Below are 16,960 nucleotides of genomic sequence, written 5' to 3'. Positions count from 1 at the left end.
ATTTGATGGCATGCATATAAATATATATATATATATATATATTGTACCTGCTTCATCTGACTCAAAAGATGTGTTTTCCGTCCCAAGTTTTTTAATGCTCTTCAAGGTGACTGACATGGTGATCTCCTTCTATAGCCAGACCCTATGAAGTAAGCAAGTATTTAACTAAATACATAAATATAAGCTATCAATTAAAACAATTACCCAGATTAAAATGATAATTTCAGATTATATGTATAATTAACTTTAGCCACTCTGCATTGACCATTATGCTTCATTAAATATTTACCATGGCTACAAACTGCTCTATAATAGCCTATCACATGAACTAGGTTGCATGTTTATTGAGATTGTAGTCCATCACAGAAGTGAGCTTGGAGCAGTGACTACTTTACAACACACACAGGGACCATGGGGAACAAAAGTAGCCACCCTCCAGAAGGAAGGACAGTGTCAGCACCAATTCAGAGATGATTTGAGGATCTACAGCTGAGTGATACACAAATAAGCTAAATGTTTTGTTAATTACTGGAACGCATTTTTAAGGTATACAATGTCATCTGTTTTGGCACCAGGTTTAAAACATATCTAGAACACGTTTCATGCAGGGAGCCTCATTGGTTGCATTTGACTGAAGCTCAATTGTACTCCAATTTTTGTACAAATCAGGAACAGTCTCAATATATTTTATGATCTAGACAATGAAAATATAGAAAAATAGAAGCTGCCACTGATAACTTTTTTGTAGGTGTTTGTTCCTGGGCAGGCATCCTTATCTTATTTTTCATCACTTGGTGAGTCACTGACCTAAACCATGTGCATGTAAAATCTAATGCCACCGTTGTGCAGCAAGAATGTGGATTGATTTGGATATGGAGGGCTCTGATTCTTTGAAAAAAATAAGTCAGCAATAGCAGCTTCCTATTTCCTGCTCTGGCAACTTGCCTTAAATACCCTTGACATTCCCTGAAAGCAGAATCAGACAACACAGAGTGATAAACAACCATGATAAATGATTTAGTGTTACCAGCACACAATAGGATTATTAAAATCCAGTAATACTATTATTATATTACCAATACATTTTCTTATGCTATGCTTGACTTTTGTTTTGACATTAATACTACAAAATATTTATTGCTTATATGCAGTTTTTGATAATGTTTGCTATGTTACAAAGTGTTTTTATGTGCAGTTGATTATAGTCTAATTGGTATTTACAAGCAAACGTTGTACAGAGAGTATCTGAAACAATGCTAATTTGAGGAAATTGCTAAGTGATACATTTTCATTAGCATTTGCAATCAAATTCTGACACACAGCACTTAACTAGCAACCTTATAAGAGGGATGATAAATTAACAATTTGGAGATGCACAAAAGATTTTAGTATCCTTATCTAATTGGGTACCAAAAGAGCTACAAAAGAGAATACATGAACTATAACATCTGCTAAACTTTTGAAAATGTTTGAAAAAGTTAGGTTAGACACAGCTGAAGATTAACATGCATGTTAATGAGAAATGACAAATATGAGTTTCAGAAAAACAATAATAGACCCAAATATATATGCCAGAAAACCATGTGATTAGCAGTGAGTCATGTTGGCAGGAACACTCCACTGTGTCTGCATGGTGCTCTGTCATCAATCATGGAAATGCTGACTTATTGTTGCATCTTAATATCCATCTAGCCTTGTGTTCTCAAAAGGACAATTCTTATTAATTATGTCTTTTAACTTCTGGCCCATATTGTTGAAAAAAAGACTTAATAATTAAGTGCTTTGATAAAGTAATTTTAATTTGTTTTACATCTATAAGTAAAGTAATATTAATACTAAAATATTGCTATTAATAATAATAATGATGATGATGAGGATGATAATGCTGTTGTCTCGGTTTGTGTTGTTCTAGTCAAAAAAAATAAATGTTTTATCTATATATATCTATATAGCTATATATAGATATATATTATCATTATAATCATATGTTATATTCAATAATGGCTTATTTTATTATAATCATATATGACGACAGAATAGTAAAAAGCTCTTACCTGAACTGTAACTGATGCCTGTTCTCACTGAGAGAATTCTGACTAAGAATTGTTAAAGAGAGGTTTGTATGTCCATATCGAGTGTCCAGATGGAGAATGACAGCCCAGTAATATGAAATGAAGTTTTAAAGGCTACATTGGGTGTTTGCACAAAGGTAAACGGCCGGACGAACACCTCGCTGACAGTTCAATGACTCTGGTTGCACGAGTGGTGAAAATCTTTGTATGGTCACTGAGATTTGGTTATAGATTTCCAGCAGGTCTCCATTCATTGGAGTAAAAGGACCAAGTTCAGCATATAGACAAAACATTCTGCATTCCAAAGCTGGTTTTTGCTTTAGTGGGCTGAGATTTTAGCCGTGACCTTGGTTAGATACCCTAGCTGTAGAAATGGTCCTGTGTAACATTACTGGGTAAACCTAAACCATCAAAGGGATGTGTTAGGTATTTATTTTATGGGGGTTGAATCTATCGATTAGAGAAATTCCATTTCATAATTTATCCATAATCTGTGAGAGAGCCTTGTACTGCGGGTTCTCAGCAGGTGAGGTGGAGGAAACACAGATCCACAGAATGAATGAAGCAACATCAAGCAGAGCCTTGCACTCTGGGTTCTCAGGTACAGATCTCTCTCCAGCAAGAAGAACACCGGGGGTCGCAGTAGTAACATCACCAAATGTCCTCTCAAATCTCCTGAGACCAGTATTTAGATTCAACAGTGCACACACTATTCCATCCATGCTCTTCATCAGTTATTTACACTCAAGGGATACACTTTTCTGATATAGCTGGTGTTATTTTGTTTCTCCAAACAATTCAGCACTCTGACTTGGTGACTTGGTAAACTCTAGAGGTAGTGTAGAATTTATAGTATCCATGGGAGAATTGGGGAATTGTGGCTTGGAAGCAAACACAACCAACTAGCCCTTTTACTGTATGTAGACTTTTTGTGCTGCACTACCGCAGTGATGACTGTTGGGGACAGTAAAAGATGTGTGGTCCCAAAATGTGTTTACATATGTGATTGTAAAGGATATAGTACTTTATTAGATGAACACAATAGCTGCTACTCTTTCAAAAATGACACAGATTCATAAAAATAAAAAGGTAAATGTGACCTAGTCCTGCCCTGTCTATCTGTTTACAACAATATACTTGCTTTTATCTAAGGCAGGGGCCGGTAGCTGCAGGTGGCGGGCAGCGAGCGGCAATCACCAGGTGGCCCTGACTTCACTCCCTTCCTCTCTCTGTTTCTCTCCTGTTAGTGAGAGGAAGTTACATCAGGAAGAGAGGGAGCGAGGAAGAAATCATCCTCCGGCAGCCTGACTGTTCTACTCACTGTCCTTCTCACCTGGACTTCTAAACAGGTATTTAAAGGTTTTTATCAAAATAAATATCAATTGAAAAGGGGGAGGGAAGTACTATTGCACATAAAACATGCCCCGATAAAAAAATGCCACAGGCAACATATGACATGTTTTGTGGGGGCATCTTTTAAGTGCAATAGTACATATCTTTCAAAACAGATGTCCAGATTCCATGTTAGTGACACATCCATTTTATTGATAGTTGTCATTCAAATGACAAGCGCGTTTGGGGCCCTTCATCATGCTCAGAAATGCGCTTGTCATTTGAATGACAACTATCAGTAAAATGGATTTGCACTAGGGATGCACCAATGATAATACTAGTATCGGTATCGGTGCCAATACCAAGTATTTGGGCAAGTGCTCGTAACCAGGAAGGACTGATAGCCGGCGGGCCAAGTCTGTCAAATACGATTTTTCATGTATAATAAAATTCTCCTTTTGTGAGTACATTTTCAGCTGTTTTTTATTCTGTTTTATTAAAAGGTTTTACACAATGGAGGCGCTTTCTGTGTTTTGTATGTCAGCTTTGTGGTTTCCCTAAACCAGCGAGAGCAGCCCCGAAAGTAAGTGTATCACACTGAAGATCCTCTTTCTTTTTATCCCTGATTCTTCCTACGCAGCCTGGCTTCCTAACCAATCAGGAAGCCGGGTGGCATGTAATGAACTGCTTCACGGCCTCCTGATTGGTCAGGAAGCCAAGCTGCCTAGGAACAAGTGAAACCAGCTTCCTAGCCAATCAGAAGCAGGGAGGTGGATCATGATATGCCGTCTGGCTTCTTGACTGGCTACAAAGCAAGCTTCACTTATTGGTAGGCAGCCTGGCTTCCTAACCAATCAGGAAGCCGTGACGTAAGTTCTGGGATGGGAGGGTGCACTGAAGTCAATGGCACTGCAGCCACGCCCCTCTGTTTTTCAAAACGATGATCCGGCCCCCAACAATGACTGAGGGACAGTAAACTGGCCCCCTGTTTCAAAAGTTTGAGGGCTCCTGATCTAAGGTATGGGTAAAATATGGAAAATAATGTTTAAGCCCATGTAACATGTGGACTAAAGCTTGTCACAAATGTTGCAATCGTAATGTAGAACATCCATTAGATCTAAAAATACCTATGCAGTATGGAGGCCTAAATGATTGGATGCAAACTGAATCATTGGCAAATCCAATGATGGTTGTACAAAGATAGTATAATTGCTTAACAAAATATTTGTAAAATCTGCACAGCTTCCTTTGTGATTCACAGACCCCTGAAACACAGGATGGCCAGAACAGTAGCTCCTCACCTCGTTGTCAGTGTTCTGCAGCTTCTGTTGTCATCTGCCTGCTCGCTGGACTAAAAAAAGAGTATTATCACATTTCGCAGGTCTTTGCTGAACTCCCCTGTGCCTCTAAATTACATAAACACATCCTGCTGCAAACGTACCTGTAATTTGTTCGTTTGATGCTATTTTGAAGACAATAGAGCTTGATTGGCCCATAGTGTATAATCTACAACTGATTTTTAAGGAGTGGGGGAATTCTAGGAAGTCTGTTTAGGCATTTTTGGCTAGTTAAAATTATATTTTAAATAGCCTGTAATGAGAGACATGCAGTATGTAAGCTTACATTGATGGCTTCTCCTGCAAATTATGGTTTCTTTGGTGTCATGCTGATCCAATTACTTAAACTCTTTCTAAGTCACTGACCTAGAAGTGGTAGCTAGATCCTGAGAGTCCTGATTATATCATTGCTGCATTTGCTGCTCACTTGTTATGGATTAGAAAGTAATGAAGCCATAGTGCTCCTAGTCTATAATACACTTGCTTACTCCATTTTTTTCTGACTCCCAGCATTTTCCAGAATGTCTAAGTGTCTGATTGTAGGCCGTTGCCAGTGACAGGGCAGTCTAGCTGGCTGCAGGATAAAGTGGGATAACCAGTGTATATAACTACTTTCAGCCGATTTTGATATGTTTATGTGTAAATATGTTCAGAACTGTTTAGCCTCTATAATTGTCTCCAGCACCATTTTGGAGAAGCCTGGTGTCCTGATAGGACAGGAATTCTCTGGAGATTTGGTCGGCCATTTTGGGGTGTCCTGCATCGGCAGTTCTGGTCGGATGAAAGATTCCCAGTGCTTATAGCCAAACCTGTGTCCGCGCTGTGAGTGCGGGAAGAGTGTGCCAGACTCGTATCTCGCTGTATGGAACGAATACCGCTGCTCCCGGGTAACGTGTTCTTCGCCTTTACCGATACACCTCGTGTGATTGGATTTGTACTTTGCCAGTTAGTGGGAGGTGCTGATAGTGCTAACGAATACTACTAACGTTGATATCAGAACTGACTGTACTGTGTACCTGTGTCTCCATGCATGGAGGGAAACTGCTGACATTACTATTGTAAATACTCTTCCTACTACCGGCTCTCCGGTAATAAACGTTATCTTGTTCAAAAGACCATTACGTGTGATTACCTCTGTGAAGCTACTACACCCTAAGCCCGCTTACATTTTGGCGTAGTCGGCAGGATGTCAGAACCATCGTCCTCAAGCGGGGGAGTGGCTAGAGGGTCAATCATGGCACCGTATGGAGCAGCTTTGGCACTGATTCCAAAATTCAATGGCACAAATATCTCCCTGACAGACTGGGTGGAGCAACTGGACAGCTCAGTCCGCTTGTTCGAAATACCCGCAGCACACTTTGCAGATTTGGCCATTAATGCGCTAGAAGGGGAAGCCCGCCGGGCTGTGTTGGTTATGCCCGAGAAGGAGAGAGACAACAGAGCGGCCATTGTGGGGCGCCTAGAAAGCCTGTATGGGGAGAGTACCTCTATAGCCGAACTTCGGAAGAGTTTCTATAGTCGAGAGCAGCACGAACGAGAAACTATCCCTCAATTTGCGGTGGCCTTGCAGGAGATCTGGTGCCGGTTGGAGGAGAAAATGGCCCCTGGCGGAACTGGGGTCGCTAACCCCGATCAGCTTATCCGGGACCAGTTCCTCGCTGGTGTATGGTCCACGTCATTAAAGAGAGCTCTAAGGGATTGAGTGAGGGCCGATGGCGCAGTGAAATTTGCTACTATCCTACAAGAGGCCATTGAGAGGGAACAGGAAGAGCTGGACCATGAACGGGCAGGGGCCAGAAGCCAAGTTACCCACACTCAGGGAGCCCGATGGTCAGTGGAGCGAGAGGAAGCGATCGCCCCATGTCCTGCCCCCGCCGCACATGGGGGGTGCCTTAGATGGAAAGGGCCGTAAGAGACTTAGTTGATTCAGTCACTTCTCTCCGGCAAGAAGTAGCCGCGCTGAGGAGCGGGTCTGAGCACCCTAAGGTGGGGATCAACCCCTTAGCCCAATATGGCCTGCGGCTCAAACCGGAAAAATGCCATCTCATGAAAACCAAAATCCAGTATTTAGGGCATGTGGTCGAGGCAAAGGGGGTGTCCCCCGATCCCTAGAAAATTCCGGCTGTACAGATGTGGACCATCCCTAACACGGTAACGGAACTTCGCTCCTTCCTTAGGCTCGTGGGCTACTACCGCAGATTCATTCCGAACTTTGCTACTATAGTGGCCCCCTTGACCCAGTTGCTGTGTGGACAGCCTGCCCACCAAAAAGGGGAATCTTCCCCCAGTATTAGCGACAGTTGGGGGCCAGCGCAAAGTGAGGCCTTGGGGGCCCTCAAAGCGAAGTTGAGGTCTGCTCCCATATTGGCTTACGCTGACTACCGTAAACCCTTCCGGGTGTACACTGATGCCAGTCTTCAAGGACTGGGGGCTGTGCTCGGTCAGGAGCAAGATGGAACTGAACGAGTGATTGCCTATGCAAGTCGGAGTTTGCGCACCACAGAGCGTAATTCAGTCAACTACAGTTCTTTTAAACTCGAGTTGTTAGCGGTAGTCTGGGCCGTCACTGAAAAGTTTGCTGAGTATTTAGTAAGTGGTCGAGTGGACATATATACTGATAACAATCCTCTGGCCTACCTCGAGACTGCTAAGCTGGGAGCTTTGGAGCAACGCTGGGTGGCACGACTGGCCCGTTTCAACTGTACCATTCACTACAAGCCAGGGCGTTCCAATGGGAATGCTGATGCCCTCTCCCGGTTCCCCATTGGACGGCCTCAAGGTGACCTAGATCAACAGCTCGAAGAGGATGAGGTTGTTCCCTCCCGGATCGATCTGTACGAACAGCAGGCCTCAACGGCTCTGCAGAGTAACCAAGTTCCAACAAGAGGGCCAGAGATTCATACGCCGCGAGAGTGGCGGCACCTCCAGTGGAGAGACCCTGACATTTATCGGCTCATCCGATATTGGGACAAGAATCGGAAACCAGAGTCGAGGGAGCGGAGGAGGCTCTCATCGACATTCTGTCAACTTCTGAAGCAGTGGGATATGCTGGAACGATATAATGGACTCTTGTACCGAAAAACCCGGCTTCCAGGGGAGCCGCGAGTGATTCATCAACTGATAATCCCTCAATCAGAGGCCTTAGAGGTTTGACAAGTCTTTCACCGTATTGGAGGGCACTTCTGCGCAGAATGAACGGAGGCCTTCATTCGTAAGTACATATTTTGCCCAGAATTGTCTAAGTGGGTGCTGAAGGCATGTCAGGGGTGTCAGAATTGTGCTGTACACAAAGGGAAAACAGAGAAAACTACCCCCTTAGTGGTGAGCACAGGAGAACCCTTTGAGTTGCTAACCATGGACTTTCTGACAGTGGCTAACACCTCCTCGGGGTATTGCTATGCCTTGGTGTTTGTGGACCACTTCTCTAAGTTCGCCATCGTAGTACCCACCAAAGATCAGACTGCCGCCACCACAGCTAAGCTGTTCTGGACCCATGTGGTCCAACCCTACGGGTGCCCTAAAAGGATTCTGTCAGATCAGGGGCCGAACTTTGGGGTTGATTTACTAACCTTACAAACACACCACGAACGTGTATACACCTCTGCAGTGTGTTGGGCCTCACAAGAGACTGCACCGTAATCTTCTTCGTCCCTGTGTGTTCAGTGCTGATTCGCTAATGGGCAATCCCGTTCCTGTCTTTCCTCCATCTGCTAGACGGGACATCAACCAGGAGATCCTCAACAGTGATTCAACAGCCTGATGCTTGCCCCCTCTGCCGGCGGTAGAGAACTTATCCCCAGCTGAAGGAGCTGCAGAGAACCCTGCTGCTACTACTGAGTGGGACTTATCTGCAAGGGAACCGGATGTACACATTCCTCCCACTCTGTTGAGGATGAGCCTCTTATGGATGAAGTAGCACTTAACAATCCTGTTGTGGAGGAGGAACAGTGCCCTGTTGCCTCTGATGGAGATGGACATCTGGAAGATCCGGAGCCTCGCTTACCCAAGCGTACTACTAGAGGACTGAAACCTGTCAAGTATTCTGACTATGTGACTTGACTGTTGTGGGTTGCTTGTTTTATTGCTTGCTATGTTATTGCACTGTGTTAATTACCTCTCCCTAGATATTGCAAGGGATTGCACTTCTTAAATGGGGGGGAAATGTAGGCAGTTGCCAGTGACAGGGCAGTCTAGCTGGCTGCAGGATAAAGTGGGATAACCAGTGTATATAACTACTTTCAGCCGATTTTGATATGTTTATGTGTAAATATGTTCAGAACTGTTTAGCCTCTATAACCATTCCAGCACCATTTTGGAGAAGCCTGTTGTCCTGATAGGACAGGAATTCTCGGGAGATTTGGTCGGCCATTTTTGGGGTGGTTTAGTATGGACATCCGCACCCGTGCAAATGTGCAGTTCAGTTGAGCCTACGACCGCGTCCTCCCATAGAGAAGAACAGGCAGCAGCCTGTCCTCGGAAACGGCCCGATACGTCCGTGAACGTCCCATGAATCTCTATTCTGCATTGCGTTTTATATAATGTATTATTGCTGGGATTTGTGCACTTTAAAAAAACCACAAATAGTTTGTTTGCTATCTTTCTCTGTAAAAGATAAATAAGTTAAACGATCACTTTAAGCATCATAGCCATTAAAGCTTAATGGAGCACAGATATAATGTATGCTGTATGGAGATGTTGGAGTGGTGTGTGTGTGTGTGTGCGTGCGTGCGGGGGGGCAAAATGCACCTTCGCCTGAGTTGGCAAAAATCCTTGCACCGGGCCTGGGTGGGTATCTTATATAGGAATCCCAACCACGTTTTTGGGCAGAACAAGTGTGAAAGTAGACAGGGACAGGTACCCCGCTTGTGAGGGAGAGTTAGGAGAGTTCAGGGAAAGTGTTCCGGCCTGTGAGGGATAGTTCAGGGTTCCTACGCAGTCCTGGATCGGCAGTTCTGGTCAGATGAAAGACTCCCAGTGCTTATAGCCAAACCTGTGTCCGCGCTGTGAGTGCGGGAAGAGTGTGCTAGACTCGTATCTCGCTGTATGGAACGAATACCGCTGCTCCCGGATAACGTGTTCTCCGCCTTTACCGATACACCTCGTGTGATTGGATTTGTACTTTGCCAGTTAGTGGGAGGTGCTGATAGTGCTAACGAATACTACTAACGTTGATATCAGAACTGACTGTACTGTGTACCTGTGTCTCCATGCATGGAGTGAAACTGCTGACATTACTATTGTAAATACTCTTCCTACTACCGGCTCTCCGGTAATAAACGTTATCTTGTTCAAAAGACCATTACGTGTGATTACCTCTGTGAAGCCACTACACCCTAAGCCCGCTTACATGATCGTATAAGTAGCCATGTGTGGATATCTGTATCCTGGAAACTCTGAAGAAAACTAGAGAAACTTACAAGGTTATTCACAAAAGGGTGAAGAGTTTGGAGAAGGCAGGAGAAGTGAACAATCTGGGCCAACATAGCTGATTTGGAAAAATTCTCCAATTCAGTTCACTTTCCAGTTCTGCTATGTTGTCCTAGATTGTTCCCTTCTCCTGCCTTCTCCAAACTCTTCACCCTTTTGTGAATAGCCCTGTAAAATTTTGGAGCTACCACTGCTGACTTATTTTAATGGTGAGGCTGTAGAGTTGTCATCCTGATCTTGGCTTTGCTAACCAGTGACCTGGAATAAGTACAGTATGTAGGACTGGAGTTCAGATATTTTGGACTTTATTGGCTGTATTCTCATTGCCAAGCTTAATGACTCATATGGTAGTGTAGCTAGGTTCAGCATCTACGATAGAAGAGTAATGAAACATCCATTCCAGCACTTATTCAACAGAGTGGAGACCATTATTTGATATGTAAAGGGTTTCATTTATCCAGGTCAAAAAATAGTTAGGTGTAAATCAGCCAGTTTAACCGAGTGGTGATCCTGCTTTTAACATTCCCACCCCTGTGACATTGATAGGCAACTGGCCTGATCTGGCTGCCATTCTGTTCTATCCTACACCATGCCTAATTTGTTTTATGCATAAGATTGCTAGATGTTTAACAAGAAGATAAACAGTATATACCACTCAAGGTGAGTGGCTCAGCACAAGTTTCACTGCAAAATCCTCGGGTGTGCCCTGTACATTCTTATAGTATGTTCTGTACTTGCAAATGGCTTCAAAATTCTTAATTTGGATTCTTTTTTTTATCTCTTTCGACTGTTACCTCTGACATCCCAGATAGCAAGGATAACTTGCCACAATCTTGTGGCAGGGTTCAATTGTAATTCTTGTTAACTTGCTGCACACATTCCTGGCAAGTTGTAGACTTGCAGAACACTTGCAGCACAAGTTTTAGTTGACACGTTTTGAATTTGTAGCAAATTTGCTTGGCAAGTCTACAGCAAGAGTCCTGTAGGTCTTAGCAAGAGTTCTGCAAGTGTACAGCACTTTTGCAAAGCACATTGATCTGGATACTTGCAATGCAGACTTGCTGTAATTGTGCAACAAAATTGTGAAGCTTGGCAAGTCTGCAATAGTTTAGCAAGTCATTTTCAAACTTCAATTGCTTGCTATCTGGGATGATATTGCATTGTTAAACATGAAAACTCTTAAAAAATCCTCGGGTGTAAGTCTGTACTTTACAATAAGAGAAGTTTTGGTGAATAATTTAATTTTCTGACTGCCATATGTTTATAAGGGTTGGTGTCTCCCCTGTAGCATAGAAGTGTATCACTAAGGCTGGGTTCACACCTGAGCATTCTTTTTATGCTCATTTTTTAGCTCGTTCTTTTCGTGTTTTTTCATTCAGTGAAACGCGTGTTTCACTGGCGGTATGTTTTTTTTCCTTTATTTTCTCTATTAAAAAAAAAATAAAAAATGTTAGTTTCACTTTTAAACTTCCAGCCGCCTCCGCCCCCCTGCAACGCGGCCGCTCGGGACGGAACCCGGAATTAGACAGCCGCCGGAAGACACAGCAGGGATCACGGACAAGGTAAGACCTGTACGCTGTATTCCCGAGTGTGGCTCGGGGTTACCGCTTTGTTAAGCCCGATCCACACTCGGGAATACCAATGGAAACGCACGGCAAAATGCCCCAAAGAAGCTCCTGTACTTCTTTGAGCGTAGGGCGTTTTGCAGCACGTTCCTAAGTGCTGTAAAACGCCCAGGTGGGAACCATGCCCATAGACAATCATTGGTTTTCACATGTTGAGCGTTTTACAGCGCGTAGGAACGCTCTGTAAAACGCCCAGGTGTGAACCAGGCCTAAGGGGGTAGAACTTCTCACTTTTGATCATGATCATGCTGGTGTGTGCAGTTTATTAGTTGTGTCTCATAATAATCATTCCGTGGCAATGGGTCATGCTGGTATGCCCATGTCTATGAGCCATCCTGGGAGAAAAGCGGGCTCTGAATACACCAGATAACAGCGGGTGTGTGTCTGGTTCCTGAGGACCCAACACATTCATGATTTTTTGTTTTGTTACTATTCCTGGTGTCATTAATGTATATAGATCATCCAAGTCATATGAAAATTAACCTTCTAAGACTGATGGTAGGATATGGGCACAGTCAGCAGGAATACTGTTCTGCTGGTACATAAACATTGGGCTCTGCTGGGCTCAGCAAAGTTTAGCCAGCTACACGAACACGAGCTGGTAGACTTTACATACCATATATCAGCATTGTGTATAAATCCCACACCAGAACTGATGTTTCACAGTAAGCAATCTGTTATATAATATACCCAACAGAAGGATGTACCACACAATGTTGGAGAGAAAATCTTCACAGTACGGTATGTAGATTTTTTCCAGGTAAATAAATACATTTCTGCAAACTGTGTGACTGTGCAAAAGGTGAGTGCCCTCAACAGCTGCTATGTGAACCTGCCCTCTTCATGCCCCACTACCTTCATGATACCTTCATGTTCAGCATGCTCTCAATATGAATATGTTACAGTGCTAACAAATGTTATAAGGAAAAGCAACACTGTTTATAGTAATTTCAGGATGGATATACTGTATATTTTATTAATTAAACTAAAAGCATAATATATAGTTTTGCAGAGCTGCAGGGGATAGAAATTCCTACTCTGTTTATTCTGGTGACCATTATAAATGGGACTGAAAGTGAGATTTTAAAGTTTATGTAAAACGTTTTGTTAGTTCTGGATAGTGGGGAAGGGTTAGACTCTCTGCCAAGTTTTTTTGCTTCAGATCCAAATATGTAAGTGTAAGAGACACTAAACTCAGGAGTTAAACCTTAAAAAATGCAGTCAAGTACCTTAACAAAACTGTATCTTATTTGTGTATCACTCAGCTGTAGATCCTCAAATCATTTCTGAATTGGTGCTGACACTGTCCTTCCTTTTAGAGGGGGGTTACTTTTACTCTCCATGGTCCCGGTGTGTTGTAAAGTAGTCACCGCTCCAAGCTCACGTCTGTGATGAACTACAATCTCACATTTAGTTGACTAATTTGTATTAAAGTTATAGTCCATCATGAGAATGGGCTTGGAGTGGTGACTACTTTACAACACACAGGAACCATGGGGAACAAAAGTAGCCCCCCTCCAGAAGGAAGGACAGTGTCAGCACCAATTCAGAGATGATTGGAGGATCTACAGCCGAGTGATACACAAATAAAATACATTTTTGTTAATATTTAAGGTATTTGAATGCATTTTTAAGGTTTAACTCCTGAGTTTAGTGTCACTTTAAGAGGTGCTGGGATCTAATGAAGCTACGGTGGGGGATTTTAGTGTAGATATGTTCAAGAGGGCAAGAGAAAGTGAGTTACAGTAGTATATTTTAAATGTCCAGCTGTCCTTTAAGTACCTTTGTAGGCAAATGGTGCACAATGATTCAGACCCCATTCACACTGAGCGTCATGGAGAATCGCATGATTTCGTGCTGAGCGGCATTGAGCTACATTGCGCCATATTGAGCGACAGTGCACATTTTGTCGTGCTACGTAGCGCGACTTTTGGGAGGGACTTCGTCGCTGCTACATTGGGTTGTAACCAATCAACAGTGGTCTTGATGTGACATCATTCTTTCCTTCCATATTGCTGTGCAAAAGTGACCCTTCTGTAGAGCGATATCGCGCGATCAAAGTCGCACAATATCGCCGGTAATGCGCGACTTTGCGCGACACCATTGAGTCTATGCGGCCAAATCACACGACGTTCCCAAAAAAATAAGTCTTGTTTGAGCTACAAGCTTGAGCGACGAGCTACAGGCGACATTGAGCTGTGAGATGTGAACTGCTCCATTGAAATACATTGGACAAGCTACACTGAGCGACATTAAGCGGAAATCGCGCGATAAAACGCTCAGTGTGAACGAGGTCTAACAGATAAACAGATACTGATATGCCAGAGAAAGATAAAATGGTCAATTTGCAAAAGTGTGCTGCCTTTTCATTACTTTTGCTTTTTCAATTATGCTTTCAATTCATTAGATTTATTCACACAGATTAGCTCAATTTACTACATGCACATTATAAAATCAGTTCACAATGATTGCTTCAACTGTGAGATCATATGAAGTGTCTGCTGAGGACACAAGAGAAACACTGAGCCTTTCCAAGTAGAGAGAAAATGAGATAGATAGATAGATAGATAGATAGATAGATAGATAGATAGATAGATAGATAGATAGATAAATAGATAGATATAGATAGGCGGATAAATAGAGGGATGGATAGACTGACAGATAGATACTGTAGATAGACAGACAGAACATTTTACAGTCAGTTAATATTATAGGTTTTGTCTTTACCTGCGCATGGACATGTTAAAGTGAAAATATTGATTTTACCAAGGGCAATGATCCCTGGGTCATCGTCCACGTGTTCTCTACAAAGGGCCTGCTCTTGGAATAGAAGTTACAAAACAACAGAGGGACATCGATGTACATGTAAAGTTGTTGAAAACATGTAGATAGTACTGGATTGCTGCTTTCTTCTTAGGGAATTAAATTAATTCATTGATATCAAATTGTAAAAGCTGTGCAAGACATTGGGAAGTGAGTTTAGACTTTAGACAAAGATTGGATAGCCGGACTCCACGCTCATGGTTTAACCCTTTCGCTGTCAAGGCATTTTTTGTGGGGGGTTTTTGCACACATGTTACAATTCCCATTTTAGTCCTGAAGATTACTTAAAACCCACAAACATTACATATTGTCTGAAAGCAAAGACCCTGTAGAATAAAAAAAGTGACAGTTGCAAATGTATATGTCGCACGATATTGGCGCTTTCCTTTATCAAACCCAAACATTTAGTAAAAATTGCAATGAAGTCAATTTTAGAGGCCAAAAAAACACAATATAATACCCATTTTTTTGTAAAATATAAAAGATGAGGTTACAACGAGTAAACCGATACCCAACATGCCTAGGTTAAAAAGTGTGTGCGTCCATGAAACGGCGACAAAATACGGTACCAGAAATTGTCCATAGGTGACGCTTTAAAAGCCTGAACTGGTCATCGGTTTAGAGATATCCATGAATATTGTAAAGTTGATCAATCACATAAAACTGAACATTCTACAATAAATATGGCCTGACTAAATTCTGAATTGCAGTGTGTGTGGTTGCTGTTACATATTTCATCAACGAGAAATGTGACCATTTAAATTCAGAAAGGTGGCGGTAGTGTATATACCCCTTATGATGGTATATATGACTAGTACAAGAAATTCTTCTGTATATAAAATGATAGTAGAAAGAAATAACAACAAAGGTTTAACAAATAATGAATAATAGGAAACAGGAATTCACTGGCAGTAAATGTTCACAGATTTAGATCTGGTGTATAACATAGCAAGATGCAGAATACCCACAATTTTGTTATTAACATTCTACAGAATTCTTTTTATGATTTATATCTGCCAAGATGATGCCGTATGATGGATATTTTATGTAAGATAACATACACACAATGTGTATTGCTTATCCTGGACAACACAGACGATGGGATTTTCTGCAATAGTCCTGTTTATCCCCGGTTACCTCCCACCTGTTCACCTGTTTGGTGATTGCGAGACAGCATGTGGGGCCAAAGATCCAGCCATCTTTGTGAACATGAAAATACCTCCAACCTCCCTGAGGAAGCACATACAGCTGCGAAACGCGTCGGAGATGGGGCCCACAGTGGATCATACAACTATTACAGAAATCAGGACTCAAGGAGTCCATGTTATACTAATGAATTATATATATATATGTACACATGTATGGGCACCAAAAGGAGGTAGTTTGATTTCAATGTAACATTGTATCATGTCAATGACATTTTAATTGTAACCAAGTCTTTATGTATGTATTAAATATACGTTTATACAAAACCATGTATGTTTGATGGACGTCTTGTATGGTTTGGACACTTTTAAAGCCCCGCTTTTCTTTTCTTGTATACAGTTCTAATTGGGGGTGTGGTGCCCATCCCTAATGGTTCAATTTAATTCCTATGCTTTAAACAGGTCTAACACACAGTCAGCTCAGCCTGCTTATTGTGCTGTTGGTCAGATATAGTTATAATGCTCTGCTGTGTGTGGGTGACCTCTTTAAGGGCTTGTTCACACCAGCAGCCATGCTGTACCGCATGGCTGCTGATGTGCGTGTGTCCGGACAGTGCCAAAGCGCAGGTCCACCCACTACAGGCTGCCTGCAGAAAACTATAGGACGGGGGTGGAGACCAGACCAGTCACCCTACACAAGGAGATAAAGCAGCAGTGATTGGTCTTTATCACAGGAAGCTCTTGCAAATTTTCACACTGGATTACCACACAAATCTGGAAGAAATCTACATAACATGCTAAGATTCAAGTAAGGACACCCATCCTCTTGTATTAAGACAATATTTGCTTATCCCAGAGTTCAGCTTTAATTGCTTTATACAAATTACCCTTCAGGTCCTATGAAAATACTTACTGGTGCATGAAAACTGTTCTAATTGTTTAATTATTCCACAGTACAAAATCAGTGTTTCCGACACTATGGGTCTGGACCCAAACTGGGTCGCATATGTATTAGTGTTGGGTCAGCATTTACCTCTGTAGCCTAGTTGGTCCAGGCGCAAAATCAGTGGATCAGTAGTAATGACAGTATTCCCCTCACTGATCTAGAGCAGCATTTCTCAACCTTTTTTCAGTCACGACACCCTTTTAAAAGTATGCAAAATCTTCAGGCACCCCAGACTAAAATGTAGTGGATTTTT

General features: G+C 42.3%; 1 protein-coding gene across 1 annotated transcript in view; it reads right to left on the bottom strand.

Moving 5' to 3' along the window:
* LOC108796980 (bile salt export pump-like) overlaps positions 1–117 on the bottom strand; it is a 55,959-nt gene extending 55,842 nt beyond the window's left edge. The window contains exon 1 of the mRNA XM_018568548.1: positions 48–117. Coding sequence (XP_018424050.1) covers positions 48–117 — 70 coding nt within the window. The remainder of the gene's footprint in view (positions 1–47) is intronic.
* Positions 118–16,960: the final 16,843 nt, after the last annotated feature.

The sequence above is a fragment of the Nanorana parkeri genome, unplaced genomic scaffold (genome assembly GCF_000935625.1).
Source record: "Nanorana parkeri isolate BGI_ZX_2015 unplaced genomic scaffold, ASM93562v1 scaffold1206, whole genome shotgun sequence".
In the NCBI taxonomy this organism is placed as follows: Eukaryota; Metazoa; Chordata; class Amphibia; order Anura; family Dicroglossidae; genus Nanorana; species Nanorana parkeri.
This window is presented reverse-complemented; position numbering and strand designations above follow the sequence as displayed.